General features: G+C 30.9%; 1 protein-coding gene across 2 annotated transcripts; it reads right to left on the bottom strand.

Annotated features, from left to right (window-relative positions):
- Nucleotides 1-10,170: 10,170 nt before the first annotated feature.
- On the bottom strand, nucleotides 10,171-13,115 carry LOC115976569. Of its 2 annotated transcripts, none has more exons than XM_031097918.1 (2): nucleotides 12,706-13,115; nucleotides 10,171-11,769 (listed from the first exon to the last, which is right to left on the bottom strand). In XM_031097918.1, exons 1-2 carry the CDS (start codon nucleotides 12,766-12,768, stop codon nucleotides 10,669-10,671), a joined length of 1,164 nt encoding a protein of 387 aa, XP_030953778.1. In that variant the 5' UTR covers nucleotides 12,769-13,115; the 3' UTR covers nucleotides 10,171-10,668. The 2 variants fall into 2 exon arrangements, with proteins under 2 accessions (XP_030953778.1, XP_030953779.1); XM_031097919.1 differs by having other exon boundaries at nucleotides 10,171-11,766.
- Between the last annotated feature and the right edge of the window lie 4,575 nt (nucleotides 13,116-17,690).

The raw sequence follows: 17,690 nt of genomic DNA, 5'->3' as shown, positions 1-17,690 counted from the left end.
CATGAAGAATGCCTCGATTATTGTTGTTCATAAACCAAAAGTCTAGCTCTTTGGTCCACTCTCTACAAATTTATTGTATCGGGCTCACAGGTCTAAGGTCCCAAGCATCTTGAGCCGGGCCTGAAAAACGTGACCCTACAATAAGTGTTATATGACAGAGAAGTATGGCCGTAAAAAATACTTAATATCCAACCTAACCCCAACCATATACAACTCCCACTTAAAGGCCCTTCAACCCCTAGATAAAGACAGTCCCTCCCTCACATTAAAGGCAAAACAAATGCAAAGACCAAATAGAGATTTCAAAATAGATTTTGGGCCAACCCATATTTCCTGGACAAGGAGAAGACCCACTCTGAAATGGAAGAGATGGGTTTGGGCCCATGGAGAGGGACTACCTATTAGCTTGTCCTCAAAAAAAAAAAAAAAAAAAATTGATTCTCTACGTTTTAAGGCAAAATGAACTTTATTACTTTATTTCAATAACAAATTTTAAATAATATAAATGAGTATATATCTTTAAAATTCATAATAATGTATTTAATCTTTTTCTTTAATTAAAAAAATATATTGGTTTACTTTAAAGAAATTATAAGAAAATAGGAAAAATACATACAATATTATGAATAATTTTGCAATTTAATTAAAGAATGTTTTAATTTTTAATTTTTTAATTAAAAATAAACTATTAATATAAACTATTTTCCCCCATTTTTTCCGTGATAACCAATCAATATAAGGGATAAATTTTTGTCCCTCTCTTCCGTGGACTATTCTTTCTTGCTTAGTCTTTAGTCGTTATCCTCTCTACAAGTATAACTATCTTGAACTCCATCTATATATTAAAAAGAATAAAGTGAACCTCCCAATTCCTATTTTAATTGTATAAGTACGAATCAATTTAATGTTTACAGTACTAAACGTACCTTATAAGTTTCTTGCAGAACATGGAGTATCATATCATTATGTCACAATTGATTTATTATATGTAACAAGTCTTTCTCCTACATCAACATCTAAAGGCTAATTAGGCTTTGTGCTTGGCAATTTGATTTGTTGTACGGGATAAATCTATCTCCAACATCAACGTCTAAGGGATCAAATCATGTTTACTTTAAACTCGTTTCGAATACTATAAGCCCCCATCGTACATGACAAATTAATTATCTAAAATTATCAAGTATTAATATATTTCTCGTCTTTCATAACATGTGAGTCTCACACAGAAGATGTTAAAGATTATGAAACAATAATGGTACACGATACATACATAGATTGTGCGTCATTGTCATCTTCATTGAGATTTAAGAAATGGTCCACAACCACATACACAAAGCCACAACGTTGGAATGGTGGAACTTGGGGATTGGAAGAAAGAATACTTGCCGGGTTAGATTGTACTAATGTCGACTAATCTCTGATTTTATTCGAACAACCGACTTGACTTGCCCAAATCAAACGGGTCAATTCTCAAAGTGGACAGTAGATGATACGCCAAGTCAACCAAGCATACTAGCTGTTATCATTGCATAATTGAGTTTTCGTGGGTCCCTCAAATAAATACTTTTTTTTTTCCTTACTACTATTTATCTTTGGCTAATATTAATGAGTTTGGTTATTGGGTGTCAATAAACTATTTATTAGCAAACCATTTAAAAAAAATTATAATACCATTTTTATGGAAAAATAGAAAGAAAGAAAAAATTGTCAAAAAAATTAGAGCATCTGTTAACAAAAATCCTTAAAACAAAAGCACTAAATATTATATTTATATATAAAGGTATAAAGAAGGTTTTGAGCCCCCAAAAAAAAAAAGAGGTATAAAGAAGGTTAATCTATTTCATAATAATTGGATTCCATTAAAACTTACCCAAGTATGCATCCAACCCGCTAATATGACCAAATTGACCCAACTCAATCCCAACTCGACATCTAGGATTGGGTTTTGTGAATTGGTGAATTGGGTTGGATTAGAATTTAATTTTGAGCCTTATAATTTTGGGTTGATTTTTTTTTTTTTTTTTAACCTATTTGAGCCAACACATCACATATATAAGTTTGTTTTATTAAATTTTTTTAGTTTAATTTATTTTGGTTTTTCATAAATTAATTTTGAGGAACTTGGAAATTTGCAATATTATAATTTAGACATATTCTACGAATTGTAATGATTTCTTGAAAAAATAAATTAAATAGTTAACAAAATTCTAATTATTTACATGTCATAAAACATGTAAGTACAACCTACTAACCTAACTCAACCCAATCTAACCCACATGAATTGGGTTGGATTGGAAATATCTTAACCTGACATTATTGGGTTAGGTTTAAAAAATCCTCCAACCCAACCCATACACACCCTAGTAAAAAGTTCTATTAGGTTAGAAGAAACAACACTAAACACATTCATTTTGAATAACATTTGTTCTTCTTTAAATAAATTATAATTACATTGTCTTTGGTCTTTCTTGTACAAATTCTATGATTTACTTTACTATTTTTCAAATAAAAATTAATTATATATATTTTTTTGGCAAAACATTCCCATGTAATATATTAAGAGTGGGGTTTACATGCATTTCATGATCATGCTATGCAACTCAATATAAGTGTTATATGACGTATTTTTGTTAAATATATTAAAATTATTAGAATAATTTATTTTAGATTAAATTAAATTAAAAAATTCATTGTTTATTTTGCATTATTTTAACAACCGACCATAGTTTTATTTTTAAATTATTCTAATAATCTAAAATAACTTTTAGATTTTTTTTATACAAAATATAATATTACATGATATTCTTCCACCAAGTAACTTAATATCTTCCCCTTTATTTTATTTTTCAATTTTTATGAGATTAATAAAATATTTTCTTTAATCTCATATGATTTTAATTAAGCTATCTATTACACAAGCATAATACTAAAGTAATATAATCAAAGTTAAGGTCTTACATGCCCTACTTCTAAATTTATATACATGTTACATGTTGTAGGGTCGCATTTTGGGGCCCAGACCCAATAGGTATGGGGTTCTGGCCCAAGGAGCCCAAGACAATGAATTTGTAGAGAGCGGGTTACAGAACTAGGCCCTAACAAAGTGAGTGTTAGTTAACTTTGGGCCATGCAGCAATTGAACATAAGAAAATCTCCTTCATGTCCATTGGATATTCAGTCCGAGGATATGTATGGAGTGCACCTCTATTCCTGATCAAAGGCTGTGGTCTTTCTCTCATTCTTCTGTTCTAAGTTCTTCTTTTTTCCGGTCCCCCTATTCATAGGGAGTCCCCTCTCTTATATAGGCCCCTTGAAATCATCAGAACCTTACACTTGTTGATCATCTGGACCTTCAATTGAGTGCTCGTCCCATCAGACATCTCCCCCATCTTTCTGTGAGTTGTAGTAGCCAAGGTAACATTGTTCGCCAGTCCTCTCCACATAAATGCGGCCAGAAAAGTAGCTGTCATGCATTTAATGTGGCAGCTGTAGTCTTTCCCTTGACATCCTATACTCTCTTCCCTCTCACAGGCATGTGAGACTCATCCCTGCCACTAATTCTCGTTGGAGTGATTCTTTATTGTTGGTAGGGTGAATATTTGAGCCATACTTGGTACGTCCGAGGAGACATCTCTCCTCAAACCGCCTTTTAAACAAGTTTGGGCTCATAAGAATTTGGCTAGGAGCCTTTTGGCGCCCACACCTTCTCCTCGGACGTGGTCGAATTCCATATGGGGTCCAGGACCCTTTTTTGATCTAGGGACTTTACCCCTACACATGTTATATGACACTAGCCTGGTACCATGTGGTTCACTATAAATTCATTAAAATTATGAAAACAATTGTATAGGGAAAATTCTATTGTGGGAGTTTCAAGACATTTGAAAATATCAATACATAAAACTCTACGGCCAAAATATTTTAAGATATTAAAATTTTTTATCATTTATCTTAAACTTTTTAATCATAAACCACAATTTTTTATTTTTATAAAAATCTGGTTTTATACTATATGCTTTTGCTATGTAGCATTAATAGTTTTTATATGGTTTAAAATTATATTAAAATTTGGACCTTATATTTTGTGGGAGCAAATGATCCAAGAACACTCTAAGGCCCATAGGCCTTGACCCGAGGATAATCAAAGGCCCACACATGTGTTAACCCAAGTGTGACACGTGGGCTAGGACCGAGGAGAGAAAGTGTCAAGACCACGCGAAACCGGGCTAAAACTTAGGGTAAGGGGTCTAAGGAAAAAAGACTAAATGGCCCGTCATCCGAGGAGCCCGAGGAGCAAATGCACCTCGGGAGAACCTTATTTGGCTTCCTACACCAAAAAGTGAAGCAATACGGAAGACACCAAAGTCATGCAAGCAACGGAAAAAGGAAATATTTGGGGAGGTGGCCATTACCTCCACATTCAATACTCTACACCAACTGAGCTGGCCACATTTACAAGGAAAAGACACCTGAACAGTGACTTAACAGCTCACAAATCTCTTTACCACCTCCAGAAGGGTCTTGATGGGACAAGCATCCAAACCATTCCTCCTGAAAGGTACAAATGAAGGGTTGAGATGCAATGGGAGGAGCTATATAAGGCAAGGAAATCCTCTAAAAAGGTGGATGCACATTTAACACACAAAAAAAAGTGAGCGAGAGAAAACTGAAACTCATTGTAAAAGGATTATCATTGACTTTTAATGAACAACCCATCTTTGGACCTGCCCAAGGAAGACTTTATGCTAAATTTGTGTCTCTTATGTTCATATTAATTGTGTTAGGCCAGTTATTCTCAAGTCTAAAATTGCTCTGTGTTGTGGTTGGCTCATAGAACCCATTCTCTTACAAATCTATTGTATTGAGCTTATTGTACTAAGTCACACTGTTTTAAGTGGGCTTGGGCCATACTTCTAGTCCTTACACATTCCATATTAATGCTATGTGATTAAATATAAGGTTACATGTTGTATGACGTGTTTATATTATATAGCTCATTATTAGTATATTTAAATTATTAAAATAATTTATTTTAAGTTAAATTATATATTACCAAAAATTTATAAAAATATAAAAGAGATTATTTATTTATTATAGATATATTTTAAAAATATACAATGATTTTAGTTTTTTTTTTTATAAAAAAATTGATCTTATATGATATTCTTCCACCATGTTAGTTGAAATTTTCCCCTTTTGTTCTAGTTGTTTTATTGTTCAATAATATTACAATGATAATAAACAAACCCTACTCTTAAAATTTTTGAGTCAGCTATATATAGATTCTCAACATGCTAATCAAGTTTAGTTTTAATGATATTGATAAAATCTTTTTTTTTTCGTATCATTTTTAATTAACCCATTTATTACACAAGCATACTACAAGATTAAGATAATAAAAATTCAATCTTACACAAGATATTTATATTGTGTGAATCACTATAATTCTATAAATACCTTCAAATTATGAAGATAATTTGAAATTCTATTACCCAGGTTTCAAGAAATTTAAAAACAATTATTCATTAAAACTCTATTACTAAAACTTCAAGAAATTAAAAGAAATTCATCATTTATCATACTTTTTTTAATCATCAAAGTATTTTTTTTTTTTTTTTTTTTTTTTTTTTTTTGTAAAAAATTGGTTTTGTACTAGATGTTTTTACCACGTAACATACGTAATTTTTTTTTTTTTTTAATTAATCAATACATCACACAAACATACTACTGCTGATTAATATATTTAAAAAAAATCACCTTTTCAACTTCTAAAAAAGGAAACGGTACAATTACATTGTTTTAATTTTAATTAGTCTCTATCAAAAAAAATTAATTAGTCAACTTTCCGTGCTATATTGTACAAAATTATACAAATGGCATTATGGCAAGGATACTCATACTCCAATAAAATAATATAGAAATTAGAACTGATGATGATCTTATCAATTATCATTTGTGGTCAACATTTCACAAAAAAAGACCTGGTGGGTTTGTACCGTCCCCACTCCCCAGTTGAAGTGTTTTTTTTGCTTTAGGTTTTATACTCCTTTAGGTTTTATACTATGTTATAAGTACTATTAAGTCCCACAGGTAGTGAATGAAAAAACGTTATTAATTCCATTATCAGTTATCACCTACCTGCAAAAACTTCTTGTATAATCGACAAGTCTAAGGTTGTGTGTTATAAACCAATATAAAAATATAGTCTGCCTGGAAGGAAAAATTCACATGAAGTATTGCTCATCAATTTAGGAAAAGTCAAATAAATAAATAAGTGTACATGTTATTATCAATGAAAGTAGTAGGGCATGCCTTCATGGGTTGATACCATGCCCAGTCTATGATTTCTTTCCCTCTCTTTTTTTAATATATATTCAATTTGCATGAATCTACTACCATTTGATTCTTCCTTTGAAGTTTCCTTGTAGTAACTTCTTCTTCTTTTTTTTTTTTTTTTTTTGAGAAGAGCCTTGTAGTAACTTGTATATAAGAAATACTACTTATTAACTAGGTAACTAGGTGAGGTGTGGGTTCAACTGGTAAAGTTTTCGATAGTTGAATAAATAACACAATCATAAAAAGCGGACGCCACAAGTTGAAACTCTAATAAATAATAAATAAATATATAAATCAAATTAATCAATATTCATGCTCCTGGGAAAGAGTAAGATATGGGTTTGTTTAAAAAGCATATTGTAGGAAAGCATGATTGGCTTTTAGGCTGAATTTGGATTGACGTGCTATCCGGGCTTGGAACTTCATGTGGGTGTGTTTAAAATTAAAATGGGTTGGCTTAATTTAATATCTCATCCCATTTGTCCTACTAAATTTTGGTGCAAGAGAAATGTATAACGAAATAGCATAATTGATAATTCTTGGGAAGAAAATACATGAGTTCAACTACCATGTGATCGATTAAAGAATTGTAGGTTTGATTATTTGCCCAATACATAATTCAAAGTTTTTTTTTTTTTTTTTTTAATAAAGTTGTTGGAAGGTTGGAACAAAAGGGGGTTCACTTCTGGGGAAGGGTTTATTTATGTCAATAAATCAATATATTTTCGAAAACATTTTATGGTGCAACTAATTAATGTTCGAATATTTTGACTAAATTAGGGCTCAAACAATCTTATAATTTTGTTGTTATGATAACTTGGCCACTACCTATGGTGGAAAACTCTATTGATCTTGATAAGGTCCAACTACTATTTGTTACAAATCTATTTATGTCTATACATTTCCCTTTCTCAAAAGAATAAAGCTGTACATCTGTTTTTTTTTTTTTAATCAATAGACTGAATATTCAGACCAAAAAAAATTAGTATAGTGAATTGACAATTGATGCCTTTTTTTTCCCTCCCTCCTTGCATGTTAATTGCCGGTTAAGAAACACATAGATTAGAAGATTATATATATATATAATTGTTTATACGAACTTTATTACCACCTCTCAAAATACTCTTTTGTTTTGGTCTTATTTAACATAAATAGCATACAGTGGAACATGTTCTTGGATACCAAAAATAATGATAGGTAGCAACTGATTGGAAATGGACTACCAAAAATTCCAAGTGTTTTTCCTACCATTGCAGTTTAAATGCTGGACCCATGAATTTCTACGAAGCTACAAAGCAAAAGTTGGCTTGACTTGGTGTACGTTGTTGTCCATGAGAGAGAGAAGGGACCTGGTTGTTTTAGTAATGGAATTCTGGGTTTAACGTGCCAATTGGTGTTGTCTGCATTGGATGGCTGTTTCGACTTTCGAGTAAAAAAATATAACCTAATTGCGTACTTAATTGACTAATTAGAAGATATTAATCCTTCTTATCAAAAAAGAAGAAGAAGAAGAAGAAGATATTAATCCTTTAGAAAATATATACTCAGATATAAAATAAATTGAATAGTATGTAATCAGCTTTTTAATTTTTAAAATTTAAATGGTTTGAAGAAGAAAAGGGGAATTGAGGTTAGTTGAGAATGATCACGTATCTCAAATTTAGTAATTAATAAAATTAATTGCTCTCATAGGTATTATAGAGCTTTTTCAAGAAAAACGTTTAAGATTTAAATTTTTCTCTTCAATTATTAAATTATTAAATAAATAAATAAAATTAAGATATTTTACACTTTTTTGGGTCACGTCAAGTCGTCAACTTTGGTGTGTTGAATTTGGAAGTAGTAGGACCAAATGGCAACCTTGCCGTGGAAACCAGCTCTCCAATTTCATTAATGTAGAGCGACTTTGTGAGATAAAATAATGAAAATGGGGCAACTCTTAGTCTTAATGCAATGAAAATTATTCTTCACAATGGCCACTAAGGATGTTACAAATACAATAGGCAAAGTTTCCTGTTAATTGTCTGTGTTCTTTCTTTTATGACTAAGACTAGAATTGAATTATTAATTGATCAATTACAAAACGACTTATAAAACTTAGGAGTCAATGCTCAATAGAAGCCATTCGTCCATGTCCAACTCAACAATTAAGCTACAGGCCAACAAGATATTATTAGACTATAATTTGATTGGTTGCCAAAGTCTAGGCCATTATTTCTTGAATGCTTCTACTGCCCTACTTCACCAAACCTTGAAACACTAAATGCTAGAGCAATTGGTCGATGTTTTATCCATAGTAGGATATATATTTTATAATTCGATAAAATGGGGAACTTGAATCGTGGACAGCTCGATTGAAAACACAAATAAGTGTCAATTGAGTTACAAGTTTCATGGTATAATATTTTATAATTTTAAAAATACTTTTATCATGGAATTCCTAAAATACTTTTCATCCATTTTAAACCGAATAAATTAGGTTTTACCATGTCATCACCATTTAAATAAAAGTTCACAATCACCATTTCATCTTATCAAATGCATAACACTCTTAACTTTTGTGGGATTTGGAAGAGGCAATTCACTCATAGCCTTACTCCCTGAAAAAAAAAAATTTTCCTTTTCTTTTTGAGAGGCTAATTACCAAACTGTCACAATTTTGGTTTCTACGATTTTAGAAACTTCACGATTGAATTAACTAAGATCTATAGAGAATCCTAATCCGTTTCATCCTATTGTTGCTGCTCAAAAATTCATTCTCAGCCCTTTCATATAGTCATGCACAATATTAGTTCACAGAATATATAAGATCTGTGAAAATGTAATGGCAAAGCAGAAGATCAATATTAATCCTAATATGGAAGAAGAGGGAACATGAAATCTTGACTCATCGCTTGATGGAAAGCCAAGAAAGTTCCAAGAAGCAACATCAGATACAGCAAAATTGACTTATTCAACAGCAGTATCAGACAAAACCCAAAACCAAACAAGACCAAATGTAATTTCTAAGAAACAGCATGTGGTATCAGCTTTTTTTGGATTTTTTTTTTGAAGGCAATGAGAGAACAAGAACTTAATGGATCAACACAAGCAAATTAAAACACATATGCAAAAAAAGAAAATTTTAAACCAGACAATAATCCAAAATTTGAAAATCACACACTTATTAGTGGAGAATCTAATATGGCCATTCCTTATCTCTTAGTCTTTGTGAACAAAGTGGGTCACTTTGATGGATCTTTACAATAAATTTCAAAGCGCACCTTGGGATACAATCACTAAAAGAGCCATCAATTTATGAACTCCCCTCCAATTACAATGCTTGAAAAGGTAAACAGACAAGTCAACCAAGCAAAGACCCAAAATTTAAGAGAACCACACACAAACAATAAATCCCCATCAATAGCTGTAGGCAAAGCTAAAACTAAAACTCACATCTCATTCAGTGAATTTAAAAGTAAACAGAGTCAGATTAGTGGTGCGTGGCCAAAATTCACAGATTAGATTCCAAGGTCAGTTCAAATGGTCCACTCATTTCACAATAGAAGGAACTACCTCATCATGCCAGCTTCCCAGAGAAAAAAAAAAAATGATTCTGAACCCTGAAAAATGTTGACAATCTGAAAATTACACTGTTAGAATATATACAACCTAATTCTGGTGTCTAAGTTTTAGCAATAACAAGTGCTAGGCATAAACACTCTGCCTCAGAGACGAAAAGCCATCTAATTTCCATTGTGGAGGTTCACTTCAATGCAAAATATATTGAAAGGTATAGAGAGAAAGAGAAGAAGACAAACTATACACTATAACTTAATGATCAGCAACCATATGGACAGCAATATGATCAATTGAAGATCCAAAAGCAATCAGATGGTACAATTCAAAATGATAGACAACCCAAGTTGTGATAAGATTATATGAATAAATTAGTTTAAGAAAGCCAAATTTCCAGCACAGAAAAGCTGGAAAATGTCATTATACATTTATGCAATATGGGATCATGCTACACCGGCAAGAAACGATACATAAACTAGTCACAGCCATAGACTATTCTCTCACAGTGAGCTCCCTACTCAGAAAATTGGCATGCCTCCATACCGGAAGAAACACCAACTCACCAAAAGGAGGATATAGAGAGTTTTCTGTCAAATTCCAAGGCCCTGACAAGTTCCTCCAAAAATCTCTCTAGGGAGTGACCTAACTTCATTAGATATAAGGTATACTTGTATTGCTGCTTCACCAAAACCATTAATCATCCAATTGAGCCCTGTTCAGTGCAATGCAGAATCTGCATCTCCAATCTATACAAAAGAACCTCTATTTCAAGACTCAGCCACTTTCTCTTTTGCAGTTACCAGGCAACAGATATTTGTACTTCTCAGCATTGTTCAACAAATATGCTGGAAGATGTACTGCTGAATAAGAATGAGGAATAGGTCCCAACTTCCCAATGATCTCCTTAAATGTGTACTCCTCAGGCATCATGTCAAAGAGGTCAGCCCCTTTGCATATAATATCCTGAATCCTATCGGGGTTCAGGTAATGAGAAAACTTGACCCGATCATTATGGCTGTAAGCCTTCATCTTAAAAACGAACTCACTGATACGGCGGAAGCAAAAGCTACAATGCCACCCCGCATCTGAAAAGAGGTCATCAGTTTGTCGATAATGTGCATATCTAGTCTTGCCAGACTGGTACCTGTGGACCGAAGCTCTCCAGCTTTTGTTATCAATATAAAACTCATATGAATACAAGTAGTCTCTAAGCTGAAGGTGAAGAATAGGCGGGATGTTATCACACCACCTCAAGAGATTAATTGTATGGGCACTTGGAATCTCATCAACATCAGACATTATCAACAAGTCATCATCTTCTATGCCTGCAATTTTCAAAAGCTGGTCAAGTGCTAGTCTCTGATATGCCTCTTCAATAAATGGATTTTCGCCTTTCTTGAATCTTCCTCCAACCCTCCCATAAGTCAGCCGAGGATCAGCAAACTTGAACCGATCACGGTTCCTTGCAAAAATCAATGGTTTAGGCACACCTGTGAATGTTGAGTTTGATTCAAGAAGAACAAACTGTGTCACATATGGATACAATTCATTCCACCGAATTGTAAGGATGTCAAGCTCATTACTGAACAGAACTGCATCAAAGACTCGTCTTGGTGATTCACGAATTCCCCACCCATGAAGTTTGCATTGGGTCTCCATCGATACATTCTCATTATAATAGTGAGGGATCTCATGAAATGGCTTTGGAGGTGATTCCCATAGTGGCCTTAGGAAATAAGTGACCTTCTGCCCATGTACATATATGCCAACAATGAATAATGGGACAAACACAAACAAGAGCAGATATGTCCTCAAATCCAACCCTCGCAGGATACACCGGAGTCTTGACATGCTCAGGGATGTAGGAGTTCCCTGCTGTGGATTAAAAAAAATACACAATATAAGATACTATGACTATTTGTACCCAAAAAAAAAAAAAAACACTGAATTAATCTTGTTTACATGAAATGATATAAACTTGACAAAACCCAAGGATATAACACCATTTCTGTTTGCTCTAAACATTTAAATTGATTTATTAGAAGAAAAGAAAAAGGTTCAGATGCTAAAAGCCCCAAATACTAGTTCAATAGCTGCCTGACCTTCAGACAAAAATAGAATCTTGAGAAAGGAAAATCCAAAACTTGTATAGTCGAAATGACCAATGTTTCAGACACAAACTCCACACCTTTCACTTCTCAGACAATGACACTACAAAAAGGATCTTACAAAAGGGCTAAAACTTAAAAATTCAAGAATTTAAGACACGCACACGAATTTCTATCCCTAAAACAATTCATATGCCAATTCTGAAATTAAATTCCATCTAGTTAATAACAAACCCATCAACCAAACACTTCAAGAGTTAAAAGAGGCGTGAATATAGGTCTATGTGCAGGTATATGTATAGAAAAAAAGATATTGGGGCACTTTATATAGTTAAAAGAATCCCAATTTTTTCTTTTATCCTTAATCAGATAAAGCCAAAGATACTGAGAGATACCCATTACTGAAAATCTCAAAAGGCAAACCCCAAAACTAAATTTAATTTGCAAAAATAGGAATAAAGATATAAAACTGAAAAGAGTAGCGTCAATTGGGAAAGACAAATACTAGAAACAAGTAAAAACTTAAGCAAATAAACTAAACAAAACAAAGAAAAAAAACACACACCCACTTTCCCTTAATCCCAGAAACGAAAAATCGTTTCCCAATAACCAAAGATACCCATTTCAAATAACCCGAAATCTTTAGCAAAGAAGTTAAAAGTTTGAAAATTGAACAAGTATAGAATTGGTAAAGGATTTGTACCTGGCCACAAACTTCATCGCAGATGTCATCAGTCTTCTTAGAACTATAATACCCGTCTGTCATGATTCTCAACTCTATATATATATACTATAAAATATTGTGTATATATTGAAGAAGAACCAAAAACAAAATGCCCAATTCTCTCTTTCTCTCTCTCTCTCTTTCTCAGTGAGAAAGGAGAATCAGATCTTTGAGACCCAGATCAATAACCCCTCCTCCAAAACCAAAGGCCTAAGATTTCAAAGAGAAATTTGGCGAAGTTAACCCCAACAAAACCCAACGACCTTAAAGTCTCTCTCTCCCTCTCTCTCTCTTTCTCTATCTATGTGTGTGTATGTGTGTGTCTGTTTTGTGTGTGTGTTTTTGTGTGTTCTGCAGAACTTGTAACGTCACTTATAGCCGTTTGGTGGTTTTTCGCTCTTTCACAAGGTGTCTATTTATATAAGAATTGAAGGATAGAGAAAGAGAGAGAATAACTGAAGCAACCCAAAAAAAAAAAAAAAAAAAAACTAATAAAGAAAACACACTAAAATCAGCTTATAATTAAGAAGTCAGGTTAACGATTGTCCTTAGAATACTGGTTAAGAATACAGTTAAAGAAAATTTTGACATTATTTTTATAGGGAATGAAAAAAGATGTCAAAACATTAATTATTTTTTTTCCTTTTCCCATAAAACTTTCTTTAATTGGATTCTTAACCAATGCTTAAGGGCACTTGTTAGCATTTTCCATAATTAAACCATAAAATTATTCCAAATGTGGGAATTTAAAGAATGGGAAATGGTGGAGTAATAAATTTTACATGTTAGGATATCTATAACTCCCACTTGCCATTTTAACTTTTAAATAAATGTTTAGAATAGTACTAGTAATTAATGGTCTTGGTTTAAATGTTACCATTAGTGTAAGAAAATCCAAATTATTTAATTTAGGGATAATTTTTTAGAAGATACAAGTATCTTTAATAACTTTCTAAAAAAAATTATCTTTAATAAGTATTTTTCTTATTATTATTTTTTAGTTGTTGATGAGTTCTTCTTATTTATTTGAAGAAACTATTTATGTGTGTCGAGACTGGATTGAACCGACCATCTCATCTTATCATTAAAGATGGAATGTTTAGCTAAGTTGAACCCAATGATACTAAGAGAAGTATTGTTCACTTCAAAAGCAACGAAATTTATATACAAAAAAAAAAAAAAATGCTTACAAATTGATATGATTAATGCTACATTAACAATAGTAATAAATAAATCTTTTAACTATTTTTTTTTCTTAATTTTGTGTTTAAAATTGAATTATAAGATTTATGCTATAAGTTTTATAGTATCCCTCTAAATTCACTTTTCTTGTACTTTACCTTTATTTAAGAAATTAAACACTACATTTTCTTTGTTTTATGTGAATTTAAAATTGTGAGGAAAATACTTCAAGAACTATTAACTAAGTATTAAAAGTTGTTAACAGTAATTTTAGAATAATTGTTAATAAACTATTTAAAAAAAAATTTGACACTATTTTTATAAAAAAGATAAAAAGCCGTCAGAAAAAAAAAAATTGCTTTTTTCTACTTTCTATTAAAAAATTTCTAAAATTATTTCGTAAACCAATCCTCAGTATCAGTAAACTTTTAATTTCCATCTAATTTTTTGTTTAAGGTGAACAAGTAATTTAGAGGGGGAGGCAAGATTAAGGATTAATCTCAACCGTTGATCTTTAATCGAACGGCTAGTAGATGAGGAAAAGATGTGTGATAGAATGGGTGAAGTTTATTAGGTTTTATGGCAGATGGGCAGGCAGGACTAACCAAAGTGCTTATCTGTTAACTAGTAAAAATGACAGTTAGCAGAGAATATTACGAGGAACCGTTGTCTTTGGTTTCACCGCCGTCTTGTTATGTTTGGCCATTTTTTTAAAATTATAAACAATGTTTTTTTTTTTTTTTTAAGGCTTTATTTGCTTGGTTGACAAGGTTGTTAAGAATAAGAAGAGGGTAAAATTGTCATTTCGCTTTTGGATTTATATAGTGCCTGGTTTTGGGGTTTTCTTTTCCCCACGCGCCGTTTGACTCGGTCAAGACTGCCGTTATCTTGCTCCTGCATTTTGTCTCCTTGATATTTATTTACTCTTACTTATAGATTAAAGACCTCGTCTTCTTGTTCTTTTTATTTATTTATTTATTTATAATAAAAGTTAACAGATATTTTAAAAATATTAATTTAAAAAATATTTTTAAACATTTTTTATGAACAAATTTTTAAAAAATATTACTTTTTTGACACATTTAATTTTTATATTTCTCATAAAAATGATACTAAAACTTTTATTTTTTAAAATTGTCTATTATCGAATGTTGTTATTTGTTTTTTTTACACTTTAGTTTTTTTCTTTTTATAAATTCAATAATTATAATGGAAACAAGGATTTGAATCCTAAATTAAAAACCCCTAGAAGTACAGATTGAACTACATACCTAATCTTTTTTAAAGCAGCACTTTTGTTGTTTCATTAAAAATTGTGATAGTTAAGTGAGCCCAAAAGCCACTTCTCTTCTTTATATTTCTAATTGTTCACTTTGATGTCCCTTTTTATTTTATAAGTCACTTATAATTATAAAACTAAAAGGCTCTTTTTGTTGGGATTGGAGATGAAGTAGTGAGGAACATCTTATTGGTTACCAACTTGTCATTACTTAGTTTAATATTATCAAAAGGTACAGGAATAGATCCATTTACTATTTAACATTTTTTCCCTTTTTACAACTGAAATACCCTAAAGATGAGCTTTAAAGTTATAAATTTCATTATGAAATTCCTAAAATTTTATATTTATTTTCTTAAAATAATTAAATTTTATCATATTATTAATATTTAAACAAATTTGACTATCAATATTTATTTAAATTATTGATAACATGGTAGAATTATTATAATAATTATAGAAGATCATAATTCTACATTTATTTTTCCTGTTGTTAGACATTTACCTACAGTTGAAGCTTTGAAGTTTCAATTTTTCAGATCATTAATATTTAAATAAATTTTGACTATCAATCTTTAATATTTATTGAAACTATTGATGATGTGGTAGAGTTATCCTAATAATTGTAGAAGATCATAATCTGCATTTATTATTAGAGAGATGTTACATCTACAATATTTTTACAACAAATCACAAGTAGTTAGTTGTTATTGGTTCAAATTTGAAACTAACACTAAGATTACTTTTTTGCCCTAACAATAATAACCAGTAATAATCTGTCACTTATGATTTATTGTAAAAATATTGTAGATATATCATTTCTCTTATTATTAACATTTACAATTTTCCTTGTTGACAACATTTATGATTTACCTACTATTGAAGCCTCTTGAAGTTTCATTTAATTAAAGCTGATGTTTTGAATCTTATCGACAATACTACAGAATACACAGTATATATACACTCCAATTTTACAATCGTTAAAGTGGTGAATTATGAATGGTAGAATAAATAAAAATAATTGGTTCACGTGAAAAATAATAAATAAAAAGTGTCAACCGCTCACATTTCATCAATTCAATATATTATGAAATTGACATGTCCCAAGAGATATTCTCTTGCGATGATTCAACCTGCTAATAAGCACTTTTTTTTCGTCTTGTTTAATTGGCTATCACTACCCAGATGGCATCTGAGTCACTTTGTTGAATTTTAAGCCATTGAGTGAATATGCTATAAAAAGAGAATAAACCCATCTCAATTATTTCATATAATCCATAGACACGTGGTGCTTTCTTCCTTGCTGCCATTTGGAGTTCATTATCCACTCATATATATTTTAAAAATAAATTCTAAGAATACCAAAAAAAAAATCTCAATTTTAAGTTACGTTAAGTCTCTGTTTTTATTTATTTTTTTAAATTGTGAAAATATTGTAATATTTTTGTAAAAATGTTATCTCTATATATTAAGAGAATTTAGAAAATTAGTTATGACTTTAAAAAAAAATAAAAAATACCCATAATCTAATTAGATAATCCTTATTCTTAAAAAATAAAAATAAAAATTGGGTTAAAATTGTAATTCAAAAAGATTCAAAAAAAAAATTACTAGGGAAACTTTTTTCCTAAAAATTAGCACATTCTCTATCTAAACATATTTCACATGAGAAATGACATGTCCATAACATTTTTACAACAAATCATAAGTGGCAGATTGTTACTGGTTGTTATTGTTGAGATAAAAAAGTAAACTTAGTATTAAGTTCAAATTTAAACCAATAACAACTAACCACCTATGGTTTGTTATGAAAATGTTGTAGACGTAGCATCTCTCATTTCACATACATTTGATACATTTTTTTTTCCTAAAAACTAGCACACACTAAACCTAGCAGTTTACTCCATTTCAAATTCTAAATTTTAGTTTTATAAAAATATCTTCTTGTGTAACCTCATTAAGAATAGATAAATTCAAATTAAAAGATTATATTAAACTCAAAAAAAAAAAAAAAAAAAAAAACCTCATTGCACGTGTAAAGCGCATGTAATGAGGCTAGTGATATTTTATTGTAGCTACAATATTTATTTGAAGTAAGGATTCAAGGGTGAGCACATAAAATTCAACATGTGTCCTTCGAAATGAACAATTGAAAAATCAAAATCTTCAATATTTTATTGCCAATTTGTCATTCATGTATTTCATTTTTTTAAAAATTGCCATTCATGTAAAACAGTCAAGTTGAGTTCATGATCATGAGTACCTTCCAATTATTTTACCATCAAAACCTATCGCCCCTGGAGCTGACCTAGAACAATAGTTAAAATACTCGTAACTTCGTATGTGAACACATTCTTTTGGGGTTTTTGATACTAGAGGCATAAGCTTCCAGCAAATTTTTTTAATAAATTTTTTTTGTTAACAATGATAAAGGTTCCAGTGATATATCCAATCAAGCAAACACAATCATAATGAATTTGTACTCGTAAGCTAATGAATCATT

This window comes from Quercus lobata, chromosome 2, assembly GCF_001633185.2.
Source record: "Quercus lobata isolate SW786 chromosome 2, ValleyOak3.0 Primary Assembly, whole genome shotgun sequence".
Classification (NCBI taxonomy): Eukaryota; Viridiplantae; Streptophyta; class Magnoliopsida; order Fagales; family Fagaceae; genus Quercus; species Quercus lobata.
Note: the sequence above shows the minus strand (reverse complement) of the source record. Positions and strands in the feature narration are given on the sequence as shown.

Excerpts from the sequence above, each read along its gene's own strand:
- LOC115976569 (XM_031097918.1), bottom strand. The coding sequence starts at position 12,768 with ATGACAGACGGGTATTATAGTTCTAAGAAGACTGATGACATCTGCGAT. Across the intron at positions 11,770-12,705 it reads GCGATGAAGTTTGTGGCCAG|CAGGGAACTCCTACATCCCT; the intron begins GTACAAATCCTT and ends TTTAATCCACAG.